Below are 17,983 nucleotides of genomic sequence, written 5' to 3' on the forward strand. Positions count from 1 at the left end.
AGGGTATGAAAAATAGCCCCACAATCTGTCAATTATATGTTAATAAGGCCTTAACCAACATCCCCAAGGACCTAATTGTCATCCACCATATGGACAACATACTGCTAGCACACAAATCTCACAATATTTACAGGCTGCAATACCCAGTCTGCTTGCTGATTTAGAACATCTAGGTCTCCACATGGCATGAGACAAGTTACAATACATCCAACCTTTCACGTTCCTTGGCTAACCATATAGATACAGTAATTAAACCTCTTAACCTTTCCATCTTGCAAAAAAACTGTATATACCTTGACTGAGCTCCAAGAATTCTGTGGGACTACAAACTGGCTCAAACAATTTATACCAGTCCCTGACTTGGAATTCTGGGCCTTGTTCTCCCTGCTGGAAGACCATAATTCACTAACTTCAAGGATCCCTCTCACCCAGTCAGCTAAGGATCTTCCTAATAAGATAGATCATATACTCTGGTCTGCATCACTCCGACGTCACGACCCAGCAGAACCATTACTGGCCTTGACCCTCTGGACTAAAAATGGTGTCTTGGGGGTGCTATGGCAGCAAGACCCCCTGGTGTGGATCCACCTGGCTACCTTGGACCTAATTAGGCCCCGGATAAGCAGCAGGCCTGCCTGGCCTGTTTGGAAATCACCACTCAGCCACACACTCCCCCCACCTTTAGCCATGCCAGCCTTCTCAGATGCCAATAAGTCCGGTTATGGTGTTGTCATTCAGCACATGGGAAAAGATGAGACCTGTTATGTACAAGCTAATCCAGGCTCTGTCCAGTTGGAGGAGCTCCTGGCCTTGTTAAAAATCTTCCAAGTCTGCCAGACTGAGCCGCTCAATATATTCTCTGACAGCCAGTATGCGGGTTCAGGCCCTCAGATATCTTCCCTTTGCTCGAGTAAAAGGCCACAAGGATCCCATCACTAGAACAATGAGAGCTCTCCAGATTATCTTAGATAACAGACAATGGCCCTGGCACATCTCCCACATAAGATCACACACCAAGCTCCCCAGGATCTTGTCAAAGGGAAATGACAAAGTAGATAAACTTATTATGTCTGTAGAGATTCCTCTACTAGAACAAGCCAGAGCCTTACACCAACAATTTCACCTTTCTCCTCGCAGTCTGCACCACCTTCTACCTGACCTACCCATCCCTCAATGCAAACATCTGAGCAGATCTTGCATCACATGTACACCCCATGCTCCCTTAGGCCCCCTCAATCGACATGAAGTAAACACACGTGGTCTCCTACCCAATGCCCTCTGGCAAATGGATGTCACCCATTATAACTCCTTTGGTAATCTTAAGTATCCATGTCATTGTTGACACCTATTCCTCCTTTCTTTTTGCCATCGCTCAAACCAGTGAAAAGGTAAATGGGAGTGCCATGGATCCTAAAAACTGATAATGGGCCAGCTTACACCTCTCTACAATTCCAATAATTCCTGCCAACATGGAAAATTAGCCACTCCCTTGGCATCCCTTATAATCCACAGGGACAAGCCATGTGGAGTGGGCAAATAGGACCCTCAAAGAAACATTACAAAAATTCGCTATCCCTGAGTCTAAAAGGGACCCGCACCTGGCTCTAATTGAAGCTCTATTCAGCATTAATTTCTTGTCCTTCGATGAAAATGGGTTGAGCCCGGTCTACAAACACTGTGCTACCATACCTAGGCCTACACCCCTGCCACGTGAGATGGAAGGACCCCATAACATGGCAATGGCAACCGCCCACCCCCTTGTTAAGAAGAGGGCGAGGCTATGCTTGTGTGTTTCCTCAGACAGAAACAAAGCCAGTATGGGTTCCAGCGAGAGATGTGAGACCAGCAACCGACCAACAGGACCCCCAGGATCCAGAGACCTCCCCGCTATCTGGATAATTGGTTTGCTCTTCCCCCCCCCTGCCACGGCGCATGATCTCTGGGCCTTGGTCCCCTCCCTGCCTATACTCTTGCCCTTATCACTTCATTCCCCAGCCTACCCCACCCTCTATTCAATTAATTCTACACCTGGCCTCCCTACCATGGACCTGGGAATCACTCAATGGCTCCTGGCCACTATATAACTCTCTATGCTTCACTACGAACAATGCATCCTCAGGCATTGGGCTGTTCAACCTAACCATCCAAGATTATGCTGGCAGGGCCTCCTCAGGTTACATGCTTAGAGAAAATCTGGTCTAATCTAAAAGCACTGTTTGACCCGTCTTGGATCGTCACTTACCTACTCCTGACAGGCATAATTATTCTTCTCTTTCTACTTCTTAAATGCTTTGTTCTTTGTTCCCGCAGTCAGAAAAAAATTCAATCACTCGGTGTATCAGGCCCTCAGGGCAATACATGAAGATGATTTCAACCCGCCCTATGAAGCCCGACAGACTTGGCTTACACAAATGTACGAGGCCTCCTACAGATAATTCCCCACCTTGACTGATCCCCCAGGATGATACCCCTTGGAGGGCTGGCAGTCAATGATGGGTAAGCTCCTTTGGGCTGAATCAATCTAAGCCAGGACATGGATGTGTACACCCATACTCCAATGACGGGTAAGGTTCGTGCCCGAATAGGACAACGTAAGACAGGCACAGTCCATGATCCTGGGGTCATCCCGAGGTGGAGCTGCCTACAGGCTCTCACTGGACAGTCATTTTTAAAGAGGGACCCGATCCAGGTTAGGGTCTTCACAGCTGGCCTGAGGAGAACCCGCAACATGCATGTGTGTATGTGTGTACATGCATGCATACAAGCATGTGTATATTTGTGCCTGTGTGTATGATGCACGTATGTGTGCCTGTATATGCATGTACATGTGTTTGTGTATATGCGCACGTGTGCATATGCCTGCCTGTGTGCATGTGTGTGCATGTGTGTGTCCATGTACATGGAGACCAGAGCTCAACTTCAGGTGGTGTTCCTCAGGCACCACCCACTGTTTATTTTAATACCAGACCTGTCCTGGATGTTCTCATCAGAAGGAGGGCTGGGGTAAGATCTCCATGGCCAGTTCCTCACCTCTGCCTTCACAGAGCCTGGTACTCCCACATCCCCAGCTTTTCTGGAATTCTAGCAGAAAGCAGTCCTGTCTTGGGTTGGCCTCTTCCCTGGTAGACAGTCAGCTACCCCTTCCTGTTAAATGAGCAAGTGCATCTGTCAGCTTCCCAGCATCCAAAGCAGTTATGAGGTAACAGCATCCACCTGTTGGTCCATGCTTCATTCTTCTTTAATCCTCCTTGTCCTGTGCCTTCCTAGCTTTATCTAGTTCGAGGACAGTACCTGGAGAAAGCACCTTCATCTGGAAGCAGCTCCTGGACTAGAAGTCACTGGCATGTCTCCAGGCCCTCCTGGATTCCCGGCACTTGTCCTGTGAGGTCTCCTGACCCTGCTGTGTTCTTCCTGATGGTTTCTCATGCACACCCAGTCTTGCCATTGGCTCAATATGGTTCATGTAGCCTTTCACAGCACCAGGACTGCCCCATCAGAGGCCATCCTTGCTCACTTTTGCAAACAGTCACAAAAATCTGCCCCTCAAATTAATTTTCACAGATGTTTAAAATTCTTCTGTCTCTTCTATTCACTCTACTCTGGTCAGAGCTGCCTGGCCTTCCTGTTCCTTCTCCTTCAAGCTTCAGGGAACTGGACACTCTTGGCCTATTGACATCTTCACTGACTGCCCCATCAGAGGCCATCCTTGCTCACTTTTGCAAACAGTCACAAAAATCTGCCCCTCAAATTAATTTTCACAGATGTTTAAAATTCTTCTGTCTCTTCTATTCACTCTACTCTGGTCAGAGCTGCCTGGCCTTCCTGTTCCTTCTCCTTCAAGCTTCAGGGAACTGGACACTCTTGGCCTATTGACATCTTCACTTGCTCAGCTCCCAGTCAGGTGCAGCAGACACAGGTGGGGAGAGAAGCAGCTCTCTCTAAGGACAACAGGTGAGGCATCCCTCACAGACTGACCCATAGCCACTTCAGCCATGCTCTGGCCTGCCTGGGAACAGGCAGCAGGCCCAACCACCACACATACATAAGGTTCCACACTTCAGGCCTGCAGTAGCCTCAAGGACTAATGTGTGTCCTTAGAGAGCCAAGGACAGGGGTCATCTCTACTGCAGAGTGCAGGAAGGGTGGCGCTCACTTAGCACTCCTGCAGGGCTCACCATGCATTGCTCTAGAGACTGCACGAACCATAGAGAGTGTCAGGTGCTCTCCTGCAGGCCGCCATCTCCCCATAGAGGAGAGCAGGCATCAGGTACTCTTTCGGGCAGCCATCTACCCACTGCCAGACAATTTCTAGGTACTTCTGCATAGATTCCAAAGCCATGGCACTCCCCGAGTGGACCACTCTTGCAGTGACTCTGAAGCCACAGCACTGCCCTGGGAGGATGGCAACAACAAAGTCCTCTAAGCAAAGCAGCTGAAATCTCATGAGATCAGCTGAGCTCCTTGTAAGAGTCCATTATGCCTGGGCTTATTGACTGTCGACACTCCCTTGAAGAAGGTGGGGTGGGGTGGGTCACTGGACTCACCTGAGAGTCCAGCCACTCCTCCCAGCCAGTTCTGCCCTAACTGCACTTAGCCTGGAGGATTCAGGAGGTGCTAGGGTATATAGGCTGAGGAAGGTTAACTGAGAGGGGTTCTCCATGTATGTAGTTATGGGGGAAGCACCATCCATGCTGGGTACAGACCTTCCTGCTTTAGGGGCACACACACTCCTGCCTGTAATGTCTCACTCATGTGCTATAAACACTAATAAACTCACTGGCTTTCCAGGGTGAACAATGGTGGAATCCTACTATGATTTAGCATTGGGCCCTTAGAAGGGCATGGCATTGTTTATGTCTCCCCTGGAAGGAACTCTCCTAACAGAGGGCCAATCCTGCAGAGACCTCGAAGCCACAGCACTCCCCTGGGAAGGCCCCACATGCCAGGCACCCTCAGGAACAGGGAAGGCCTAGGTGACTTCATTCCTTCCAATCACGGGGTTCAGGGTTAGGGTTTACAGGGCGTATTTCAGAAAGTGATCACAGTTATGGGAAGCAGCAACAGGGAGATGGGACGAGTAGGGGGCAGCAGGCTCAGAGTGCTCAAGGAGGGATGGGGGAAATCACAGGTCTGGAACTGATTGAGCACAAGGAAGACTGCTTGAGAGCTTAGAGGCTAGCAGGGAGTATAGACTAGACTGCAGTGAGGACTGGGTGTGACTGGGAGACCCTAGGCAGGGGAGAAACGAGATGGTACATAGATACTGCAGCTGCTGAAAGGAAAGCAGTCTGTGAGAACATGGAATGGGGGGGCTGTCGCTGTGGCAGCTGACCTGGGGACAGAGGACGACAGACAAGGAGAGATCGAGAACAGCAACACACTGATGAGGTAGCACTGATGGCACACACCTGAAATCCCCCCTATTCAGGAGGCTGAGGCAGAAGGATCCCAAGTTCAGGGCCAGCCTAGGCTAAAGAACCAACCCCTTTCTAAAAACAACAAACAAAACCAAAACCCAGAGAGAAGAGACAGACAGACATCTGGACTAGGAATCCTGCCCCTATACTGTTCCTGCTTCCACATCACCATGCTGCTGTTGGGGGCCATCAGCTACTCTAGATAATCTTACAGTAACAAAAGGCAAAAGTTAATCAATGGTCTCCAAATGTCTCTAAAAGGCACAAAGCCAAACCAGTTTGAAAGCCCAGCCTGTGAGGGAGCTCCAACCCAGAACATGCCAGACACCTCCACCCTGCTTGTCTTCAGTCTTCTCCAGGGCCTCTGAGCTTACAAGCTGAGGTCACCAGAGGAATAGTAAACCCTTGGTAATTTTAGAAAATGTTTTCAACATAAGATGCATAAAGAGGACCTAGAGAGATGGCTCAGTGACTAAGAGCACTGGCTTTCTTGCAGAAGACCTGGATTCAAATCCTAGCACCCACATGGTGGCTAACAACCATCCGTAACTCCAGTTCCAGGAGATCTGACACCCTCTTCTGACCTCCACAGGCATTGCACAATACGACATGGTACACCTACCTACATGCAGGCAAATATTCATACATATAAAATAAAAAAAATGCAGAAGACCGGGATTCAAATCCTAGCACCCACATGGTGGCTAACAACCATCCGTAACTCCAGTTCCAGGAGATCTGACACCCTCTTCTGACCTCCACAGGCATTGCACAATACGACATGGTACACCTACCTACATGCAGGCAAATATTCATACATATAAAAATAATAAAATATTTTTGAAACAGCAGCAAAAAGTGGATTAAAAAATATGCTCATCTGTAAAAGTTTGAAATTCTGTCATTTGTAGCAACATGAATGGAACATAACACTGTTAAGTGAAATAAGCCAGGGACAGAAAGATATATACCTGTTTCCACTCATGTACATAAGCTAAAAGTGTTAAGCCAAACAATCTGATTTAAAAACTGGGTAAACGAGGGCTGGGAATGTGGCATAGAGGCTTGCCTAGTGTGCAAGCGGCCATTGGGTCAGTTCCTAGCACCACTGAACAAACAAGCAAAGATCAAAAAGGGAAAATGGGGCAAATTATCTGAACAGGCGTTTCTCAGAAGATATGCCAGTGGTGAACAAGGGGCTGGAGAGATGGCTGAGCACTTGCTGTTCCGCAGAGGACTGGAGTGGTTTTGTCTGTGACGCCAGCTCCAAGGGATTTGGTGCCCTCTGCTGGCCTTCATGAGCACCCATACACATTTACATCTCTCTCTCTCTGTCTCTCTGTCTCTCTCTCTCTCCCCCCTCCCTCTCCCTCTCCCTCCCTCTACCCTCTCTCTCCTGTCTCTCCCCCTCCATGCACAGACAAAATACTATAAAGTAAATCTTAAACAAAAACAGATGGTGAAAAAAATACATGAAAAACGTGTCCCATTACTAATCACGAAGGGAATTCAAATAAAATCCATGAGACGACCTCACCCCAGTAACAGTGGCTCTTATAAAAAGACAAAAAATGAGAAATATTGGTAGGATTTAGAGAAAGGGGAATTCTCATACACTGTTGATGGGGGTGTAAATTAGTTACACCATTATGGAAATAGTCTGTAAGTTCAAAAAAAAGCTAGCAGGGCATAGTGGGGCAGGTCTGCAATCCCCGTACTCAGGAGGCTGAGGCAGGAGGATTGAGAGCTCGAGGCCAGCCTGGGCTACATAACAAGACTCTGTCTCAAGCAAGCAAGCAAGCAAGCAAGCAAACAAATAAACACACAAGAAAATAGGACAGGAGAGGTGGCTCAGCAGTTATGAGCACTGGCTGCTCTTGCAGAGGACCTGGCTTCAGTTCCCAGCACCCATATAGCAGCTCATAACCAGAGGATCCGATGCCCAGTTCTGGCCTCTATAGGCATTGTATGACATGGAGGCAAAACACACACACACACACACACACACACACACACACACACACACACAAAATAAAAAACAATGCCTCAAGCACAATATGTGAGTCCTCTGCAGAGACAGCCATCTTCCCAGAATCATGTTGGACTGCTATTCTCTGTAAAAACATTTTGTTGTTGCTATTTTACATTCATTTCCTTAAGTTGGTATGTGAACACATATGCAAGACACACATGTAGAGGTCAGAGGACAACTTGGGAGAATCACTTCTCTCTCCACCATGTGGATCCTGGGGATAGAACGCAGGTTGTCAGGCCTGTTGGCAGGTGCCCTCACCTGCTGAGCCATCTCACAGTCACACCCTACTCTCTTCTTACTAGGTGACAATAACACAAGACAGACAGAAATACTGAGCCCAGGCCAGGCAAAGGAAATTCCAGCATGACTGCAAGGTGCTGGCCATGTCTAGCACCCAGGGCCACCTGTCCACACCCTGGAGTTGGTTGGAGACCCCAGGACAGTGCCCCCTACTCTCTTCTTACCAGGTGACAATAACACAAGACAGACAGAAACACTGAGCCCAGGCCAGGCAAAGGAAATTCCAGCATGACTGCAAGGTCCTGGCCATGTCTAGCACCCAGGGCCACCTGTCCACACCCTGGAGTTGGTTGGAGACCCCAGGACAGTTCTATCCAGGAAGAAAGAAAAGTCTGACAGAATTTCTAAAGCATCCCGGTGAAACTCGAACCCCCAAGGTGATGGGAGGAAGGAAAAGCACACAGAACAGTTACGGAACCAAAGTTAGCTGACTGGGCAGCAGGGATGCCTTTTGTCCTACTTGAAAACAAACCTCAGGGAAACCCAAGATTTAAAATGAGTAAACACAAAATGAGTAAACAGTCTAAAAGTGGAGGGAAAGGGAGAAGTGGAGAAGAGGGAAGGGGCACTGATTTAAATCTCAGAGTGAGGACAATGTTTGTAACAATTACAAGGGAAAAATGAGCATGAGAGATGTAAATAAATAGATGTCAATTCCATAGGAAATAAAGAAGTGAATACAGAAAACAGTGAGTGAGTCTATAGCACATCTGATGGGGAAAGGGCTAGTTTTCTTTAACATTTTTAAAATTTATTTTGCATGCATAGGGGTTTGGGGGTGCTTGCCACCACATGTTATGGGGGGAAGGGGTAAGTCAGTTCTCTCCTTCCACTACGTGGGCCCTGGGGCTCAAACCAGGGTTGTGAGGCTTGGAGGCAGGTGTCTTTACCCGTTCAGCCATCTTACCTACCCCAAGGAGCTAATTTTCTTGGTAAAGAAATATCAATAACAGAAAAACCCTAGGAACTATAATACTGAGCCCTAGAAACAATGGAAGCCTCATCTTTTCTATGTAGAATCCCATCAGCACAGGGTAACTTCTGACATTTTAAAAAGAACAGATCAGGCTGTCATCACTGACAGTTAAAGAAATATGAAGTGAGGAAGAATGTGAATCCATTTTATGCAAAGCAGAACAGCAAAGGTGAATATGCCCCCTCTGGACATGGTCAAGCATGTGTGTTGTTGGGGCTCTATCTGGGGTGAATAGGTTTTAGTCTCCTCTCCCAGCGACAGCCAGTGTTGACATTTCGTGGGGAGAGGTGACCAAAAGCTATTCACCCCAGATAAAGTACCAACAACACACCAAGGTGAGAATTCCACTCAGATCCAACTTGGTGAACCAGCAAGTTTACCAGGTTCAGTTACAGGAACATGAGTGGCCCCAAGAGATGCAGACCCCAAAAGACCCAGGCCATCATGGATGATAACCTCATAGAAGCTACAATGCAGGGTCCTCTTTCAGTTAATCCATTTCCTCTATACTCCAGTATCAAATTACAGCTGGGGGGAGAAGGCAGGAAGGAGTAACAAAGGTTGGAATCTCAGTGAGGGTCCTGTGGTCATCCTCCCATCAAGGAGTCTCATAGCTCTATCACCATTTTTGTAGAGCCAGCTGTGGCTGAATTGATTTTATTTCACCGTCATGGCTACTGCACCAACATTACCTCTATTCCAAGATGGCCATGAGATAATCACGTTAAGCCAGGAGGAAAGAATCTCAAACAGCTTGAGAATACTGCAGCTTCCACTTGATCCTCTGGGGACAGTGGCTCTTACAAGCCAGTCACCATGTTGAAGAAGTCCACGCAGCCTGCAGAAGCCCCCATAGAATAGACCCTAAGCCAGAACCATGTTGAGGAAGCCCAAGCAGCCTACAGAGGCCCCCACAGACTAGATCCTAAGGGAGGCATCATGTTGTGAAGAAGTCCAAGAATTCAGCAGAGACCCCCCATAGAATAGATCCTATGTCAGTCACCATGCTATAAGAAACACAAGCAGCCTGTAGAAGCCTCCATAGAATAGATTCTAAGCCATTCACCATGCTGTGAGAAGCCCAAGCAGCCTACAGAGCCCCCCCCTTAGAATGCATGTGGTTCCCAGGTCCCAGAGCTCCAGCTGAGCCCCAGTGGACACCAGCTTCCACTCATATGAATGAGCTATCTGGAAAGTTTATTCTCTAGCACTAGCTCAGCTAACAGCTTAGTGAGACTTAAGATTTATGAGCAAAATAACTTATGTGCTTTTCTGAGCCACTACATGTTGGGGTAATATATAGCACTAGAAAAATGAAATATAATTTAAGTACACAAAAGAAAAAGTTAAAATTTCTAAGCAAAGAAAATTTTATATAGCAGGGCACAGTGGTGCACACCTCCTGTGATCCCCATAATCCTAGAACTTGGGAAGCAGAGGCTGGAGGATCGCCACATGTTTGAGGCTGGTGTGCTCTACACAGCGAGTTCCAGACCAGCCAGGACTACATAGCAAAATTCCATCTCTAAAAAAGGTTTCACACAGCAACAGACTTGATATTAAAACACAGAAATGTCCAGTATTCAGTGAGGATGACATCCACTGCTGCGTCTTTTCTCCATGTAGAACTGTGCAACCACTGCAAAATTAAAATAACATGCTTAAAATTTTGAGTGAAGCCAAGTATAACACATATAAGAAATAAAAGAAATAACAGACAAACAGATTTATTTGTGACAGAACTAAGTCTCTTAAGATGGTGTACGATTTTGGATATGAGCAAAAAGAAATTCTTGGATTCTAACAAAATTCTCATTTAGCCATTTCAAGAAAACTGAAAGAGTAATAACCTTCACTCTGTACAACTAATCACCCAAGGCTCCTCATTTAATCTTATGCAACAGGCACCAGGCCTCGGGAACCACATTAATCCCACAGCACCCGAGAAAGGATGATTTACAGGCTGCAGGCACAAACTCGGAGCCAAGGATGAATAATCAAAACTACCTTTACAGAACCAAAAATGTCCCAGGGTCACTGCAGCTGGCAAGCGACTATGCATTCAGCTTTGATGTAAATTCATCTTGTCAGGCAGTGCAACACACCTAAATGTTACAAGCAGCAAAAAAGAGCCGAGTGTTTGAATTCTGTATGACACAGCCCAGTGCCTCTGCATCCGACATTAACCACCAGTACTGAGGGGTCCTTGGCAGTGACCGCACAATGCTCATTCCTGTAAGCTAGCTTTAAAGTTTACAATTTTTTTTATGATACCCTCTTCTGCAGGCATTGCATGACATGGGCACACGTACACACACGCAATACACCCATACACATAAAATAAAAATAGTAAATAAAATATTTCAAAAAAAAGAAAAGAAAATCAGAAGCCTTTCAATAGTCAGTAGTAAAATGGCATCCTAACTTGGTTTATGCCAGTAAGGGGTTTACTGATTAAGTTAACTGGAATGCCCAGGCACATGGAGGTACTGAGGTCTGGCTTGCCCCAGGAATCAGATGATTTCACTAGGGTCTTAGGGGCCCAGTTGTGTGTGTCTGTGTGTGTGTATATGTGTGTGTGTGTAATAAGCGCCTTATAGAATATCTCCCACTCCACCCAACTCATATTTCTCTTACAGTGCAAGATTGATTTGTGTCGTGTTCAGTCCCCAAAGTGGGCAGAATCTGTTAATGCAGGTTCTACCCACTTTTGTTAGATTGTACTGCAAGTGACAGAAATCTTCAGCTCTCTGTTTAAACTAGACAGAAGATGGATATAAGCAACCCAGGACTGGTATATAATGCCACAGGTATTAGGAATCCATTTTTTTCAAAGTTTATTTTATTTTTAAAAAATTTTAAAAAATTTAATAACCACATGATTAGAAGAAGCATTTCATTACAGCTTTAACATATTCAGTAACACATTCCAGAGCAAGGATACACAGAATATTTTATGATAAGAAGATAGTGGGAAAGTATAGAGAAATTTTAAAACGATGAACCTGTTGGGATAACAGCCCCAAGAGTGTAGGGGAAATTGAGAGTGGGTGAGACCAAGTGGACAGTTGTCTGAGTAGTAACCACATGGAGCCAGGGTGAAAGGCTAGGGCCAGATCATGTGGGACTTCATAAAACAAGAAAAGCACCTGCGTTTTATTCTAGCTGGGAAGTCATTCTGGGTTTTTTAATCATTATTTAAAAAGTTTTTTGAAATAACTACATGATTAGAAGCAGCATTTCACTTCACTACAGCTTTAACATATTCAGTAACACACTCCAGAGCAAGAGTACATCTCTTTCACAAGTGGGTGCAAGTTTCTAAGTTCACAGTTGAATTAATACAGTTATACAATATTGAACTCAGTATAAGCCCTGTAAGACATAAAATTGAATGAGTGTTTAACCTTTAAAAAAGATCTCCATTTCATTTTAGAATATATTGTTCCTTGCAGAAAGACTCACTGTTTTTACTAACACTGAGGTGTTGGTGCATACATCTCTAATCTGTATGTATCTGATTATTACTAGTCATAATCAGTTGCACTCAGATCTTTGGCACCTGAGCATGGATATAAAGTCATCAGGCAGACTTCAATGGTAATGTTTTTGACCTTTACTAATTAATATGAAGCAAATTTTTATGCTTCTTCTTCAAACATAACTCATGTTTTATTTGTTGATTTTTTGTGTGTATTTCATACAGAAAATCCCAAACAATCTTATTCATCTATAAACCCATATCCCAAATGGCATCCTCCCATAGCCTCTCCCCCACCACTGGAGCCCATATACTCTGTCATTCCTGTTATTGTCCACTGTGTTGTTGGTGCCCAGAGCCATTCCCCAGTCCATCCACTGAATCTAGTCAGCCTATCTAGAGTTCCACAAGAAAACAGTCTTCCAGCCTTCTAGGAACGTGCTCATATGAACTTATAGCAATGGTGACAGTGTGCACAAGACCCATGCAAACTCAATCAGACATATCTGATTATTACTGGTCACAGTCGGTTATACTCGTATCCTTAGTACCTGAGTATGGATATAAAGTCGTCAGGTATATTTCACTGGTAATGTTTAATCACCTGGGCTATTTAATATGAAGTAATTTAAAATTTTTTAAATAACTACATAATTAGAAGAAGCATTTCATTACAGCTTTAACATATTCAGTAACACACTCCAGAGCAAGAGTACATCTCTTTCACAAGTGGCTGTAAGTTTCTAGGTTCACAGTTGAATTAATACAGTTATACAATAGTGAACTCAGTATAAGCCCTGTAAGACATAAAATTGAATGAGTTCTTAACCTTTAAAAAAAGATCTCCATTTCATTTTAGAATGTTTTGTTCCTTGCAGAAAGACTCATTGTTTTTGCTACTAACACTGAGATGTTGGCTAATGCATCTCTAATCTATATGGATCTGATTATTACTAGTCATAATCGGTTGTGCTTGGATCCTTGGCGCCTGTGTATGTCTATAAAGTCATTGGGTAGATTTTAATGGTAATGTTTATCACCTCTACCAATTAACATGACATAAATTTCCATGCTTCCTCCTCAAATATAATACATTTAAAAAAAATTGTTGATTTTGTGTATGTGTATATCTCACACAACATCCCAAACCATCTTATTCAACTATACACCCACTTACCAGATGGCACCTTCCCCTAGCCTCCCTCCCCCGACTAGAGCCCTTATACTCTGATATCCCTGCTACTGTCTGCTGTGTTGGCTATGTTGTTGGCTCCCTCAGCCATTCCCCACTACTTGCCCTTCTGGTGAATCTAGTCAGCTTATCTAGAGGTCTTTGTTTTAGGAAGGTCAGCTGTTCCTCATTTAGCAGCAATCACTTGTCAATAGTCCTTTAGATGAGATTGGGGTCTGCTGTTCATTTTCCCAGTTCTGTGCTGGGTAGTTCTATGTTGGGTTACTATCTGGGAAAAACTGACACTTCCAAAGATGAAAGGATGAAATATTCAAAGCATTAGGAATTTGACCAAAATATATGAAACTGCCATCACAACAAAAAAAAATAAAGGAATCTTGGCCTGGAGAGAGGGCTCAATCCATAAAGGGCTAGTTAGCTAGCTTTCCAAGCATGAGGACTTGAGTGTGATCCCCAGAACCCACATTTCAAAGAGATGGGGTGTGGCAGCACTCACTTGTAATCGCAGCACTGAGGAGTTGAGGAAAGGGAACCTTGGGGCCAGCCAACCTATCCTACTTAGAGAGTTCTGAGCCAGTGAGAGACCTCGTCTCAGAAAAAAAAAGGATAGAGGATAGACAGCAGCTAAAGAGTGATAGTCAAGATTGGCCTCTGGCCTCAACACATATGTATACACATACCTGCACACACACAAACACACATACACAAACACAAGCCATCTTTATCACTATTAAGTGAAACAGTAAAACTTCCTCTAATATATATCATAAAGACAAAATTACTAGATAGATGAAAAATAATGAGGCAGAGAACTTCAAAATTACCTCTTGCAAATCTCAAGAGGCAAAATCAATCTGCTTCAAACCACTGTCACAGCTGAAAATCAATGACTATGGCCTGGCCATCAAGCACCAGCACAGCAGCCTTAAGATCAGCGATCATGATCTTAAGGCTGCTGGTGCTTGACAGAAATGAAAAAAAAAAATGTGCTGAAATCCATCATCTGGGAATCACACTTTCCTTAAAGTTTAGCCAAGTAGTTCTTTGAGAAGATGCACACTCATTAATGCAGACTAAAAATAATACCAAGATAGAACTTCACCATCTGATTAGCACATGAGTTCTTTTCTATGCCAATAGAGTTCTCAGAGCTGGGGAGATGGATGGTAAAGCACTTGATACACAAGCATGAGGACCTGAGTTTGATCCCAGAACCCACATGAAAAGCCAGCATGATGCATCTATAATCCCAGTACTGGGCAGGCAGAGACACGTCAATCCCTGGAGCTCTCTGGCCAGTCAGCTTAGCCTGCTCAGCCACTGCAGGTCCCAGGGAGAGATCCTGTCTTAAAAAACATCTCTATGCTCTTTCTGCTCCAGTCTCCTAACTGCTGCACCACACCGACTTAACTCCAACCTTTCTTTACAGCATCTGTCACGTTTCTCCTTAAAAAAAAATATTTTATTGTTTTAATTTTATTTTATTTATGTGTATGAGAGTACTGCCTGCATGTATGCCTAAATCACGCAGTGCCAGCAGAGGTCAGAAGAGGGTGTCGGATCCCTAGGAACTGGAGTTAGACAGTTGTTAGCCACCATGTGGGTGCTGGGAATCAAACCCAGATCCTCTGCAAGAGCAGCCAGTGCTCTTAACTGCAGTGCCCTCTCTCCAGCCCCATGGCGCTCCTTTTCAATCTAATTCACTCATGGTGAACTGCTTCACAGCATTCTGCCATGAAGACAGGTAACAGAGCTTACTCACCCACCTCCTGCTTACTGACCTGGCATCACTTGCCACGTTCTGTTATGATCAGTACTGTGACAAACAATTCTTACACTTTTCTCTGTACATGTGTATAAATACATGTGTGTAAATACACCTTAATGGAAATGTTGTGGCTGGGGTGTGTAGCTCCAGCTTCACTGGAGATCATGAAATGGCTCTGAAGTAACAGTGTGCTTACCTGAATGCACTCCTGCTGGTTTGTATCTTGGCCAGCCATCCTTACAGTTAGACTCATAACTTCTGCTAAAGCCAAGAGTCTGCAACAGTCACTCATCTTAATCTTCGTCCTGTTCTCTACATTCAAGCATGTTTTCTTACGTTTATGAATCACCCCAGCTTTTTCCATGAAATAACTCTTCATATCCTAAATCTACTCTGCCTCATCATTTCCTTTTCTTTAGCAAGTTATTTTTTTCTTTTAAAAAACTTTTCAAAAAATTATTTTTAATTATTTAATGACCATATAATTAGAAGAAGCATTTCATTACAACAGCATTGACATATTCAATAACAATTTCCAGAGCTAAAATGCATCTCATTCAAAATTGGCTGTAAATTTTTAGGTTTAGAGTTGAATTGATACGGTTATACAATATTGTACTCCATATAACCCCTATAAGATATAAAATTAAATGAGGTTTTAAACTTTAAAAAAGATCTCCATTTCATTATTAAAATACAGTTTCATACAAAAAATTCATTTTTCACAAAATTGACACTACGATGCACATGTGTTTCTAATCTCTATATATCTGATTATTACTAGTCACAGTCAGTTATTTTCTGAGCTCCTTGGCATCTGAGCATGGATATAAAGTCATCAGGTAGATTTCAATGGTAATGTTTTTCACATCTACTAATGATTAAGGAGCAAATTTTTATGCTTTCAATAATTTTTTTTCTTTTTTATTTATTTATATGCCCACTTCCCAGGTAGCACCCTCCCATAGCCTCCCTCCCCCCACTAGAGCCCTTATACTCTGATATCCCTGCTACTGTCTGCTGTGTTGTCAGCACCGCCAGCCAACTGCCACTACTTGCCCTTCTGGTGAATCTAGTCAGCCTATCAGGAGGAGGGTCAACTGTTCTTCATCTAGCGGTAATCAGTTGTCTATATTCCTCTGGATAAGGCTGTGGTTGTCTGTACATTTTCCCAGTTCTATGCTGGGATACTATCTGGGAATCCCTTGGGCTACCTTGGCCATCAACTCAAAAGAAGGTATCGCTTGTCTAGCATTGTTGCTTGTTATGTAGCTTTAGCTATACATATGGACACTTATGAAATTATGTTGGACCATTTAATCTTTGGTTATACTTTCCTTTTGGGGGTTTAAGACCATACAGTTGGTCCAGATAAAACCCATTTATTTTTACTCTTAAGGTCCTTTGAGGATGTGTACTTCAGGTGTCACATGGGCTTGGGAGGAGCCCCTGGCTCCTTTCTTTTAGCAGTTTCATGTATGTGAAGATAAGTCAAAGGTCCTGCTTGACCATGGTTGGCTTCACTTGGAAGCATGGAAGAAATGATTCCTCTATGTTGACCATCCTTTTTATAGACTGGACACTGGTTCAAGTCCATCTGTGGGGTCTCCTCATCCTCCTTGATCAAGAGGACAAGTGACTCACCACCATTATAGGGCATTTTGAGAGATGGTCATAGTCCCCTGGAACTAATCGACCTAGGAGGGCAAGGAGCAAAAAGTGTCCTTTATGTCCCACTGACCAAATTATTACAGACCTCAAAGTATGTCTGTTAAACACCCAAGAAAGTTAGTTCCACCAGTCTGGTATTTTTAATTACTGTGTGTCATGTAGATAAATCTTGGGCAAAGATCAGTTGTTCTCAGATAAACCTTACCTAGACATATATTTCTTGATCTGCTATGTATAATTTGTTAGTAGGTTGCAGGAGTAATATGGCTCCCTCTGGTTTTCAAAACTAGCTAGGCATTGTTTATCTCTCACATTGTCTCACCCCTCCATCATGGTTTTCCCACTTAAGGTGCCCCCATTTCCCTCCTTTCTCCCTTAATAAGACCCTTCTCCTATGGTCCTACCTCTCCTGAGCTCCTACTTTCCCTTTATCCCCTAGGTTCCTTGTATACCCTTCTCTCCACCCTCCCTTAAACTAACCCAATTTTTATCCATATCTCCCTTATTAATGTCTGTTCCCTACTGTTCTTCTCTTGCAGGTTCTTTCTTTTCCTTTAGCTCCCTGGTTCCTTTCCATCCTCCTGGTTATAGTCATGTCTGGGTACATACTCATTTATTAGGATTTGGTTCTAGGATCCACATATGAGGGAGAACATATGTTGATTTTCTTTTTCTGAGTCTGTGTTACTTCACTTAGTATAACAGTTCTAGTTCCATCAGTTTGCCTTCAAATTTCATGATTTCGTATTTCTTCACTGCTGAGTGAAACTCCACCATATAAATGAACAACATTTTCATTATCAACTCATCAACTGAGGGACAATTAGGTTGCTTCCATCTCTTAGCTATTGTGAAAAGAGCAGCAACAAACATGGATGTACGTGTGTCTCTGCAATAGGATAAGTTCTTTTTATTACAGAGCCATAGTCATAAAAACAACATGGTACTGGCACAAAAATAGACCCATTGATCAATGGATTAGACTGAGGACCCACATATAAGCCCACATTCCTACAGCCACCTGAATTTTGGCAAAGAAACATTGGTAAAAATACACATTGGCAAAAACAAAACAAAACAAAAAACACATCATTTCCAACAAATGGTTCTAGTTATATTGGAACATGTAGAAGAATTGAATTA

The 17,983-nt window shown here is 44.0% G+C and overlaps 1 protein-coding gene across 1 annotated transcript in view; it reads right to left on the bottom strand.

Moving 5' to 3' along the window:
* The window catches only part of Ulk4 (unc-51 like kinase 4), a 480,002-nt gene that overhangs the window by 327,556 nt on the left and 134,463 nt on the right, over nucleotides 1-17,983 (bottom strand). Inside the window, exons 24-25 of the mRNA XM_008849437.3 lie at nucleotides 15,679-15,710; nucleotides 294-314 (exon numbers count right to left, since the gene is read on the bottom strand). Of these exons, the coding sequence (XP_008847659.1) occupies nucleotides 294-314; nucleotides 15,679-15,710 (53 nt within the window). The remainder of the gene's footprint in view (nucleotides 1-293; nucleotides 315-15,678; nucleotides 15,711-17,983) is intronic.

This window comes from Nannospalax galili, unplaced genomic scaffold, assembly GCF_000622305.1.
Source record: "Nannospalax galili isolate Female #2095 unplaced genomic scaffold, S.galili_v1.0 scaffold443, whole genome shotgun sequence".
In the NCBI taxonomy this organism is placed as follows: Eukaryota; Metazoa; Chordata; class Mammalia; order Rodentia; family Spalacidae; genus Nannospalax; species Nannospalax galili.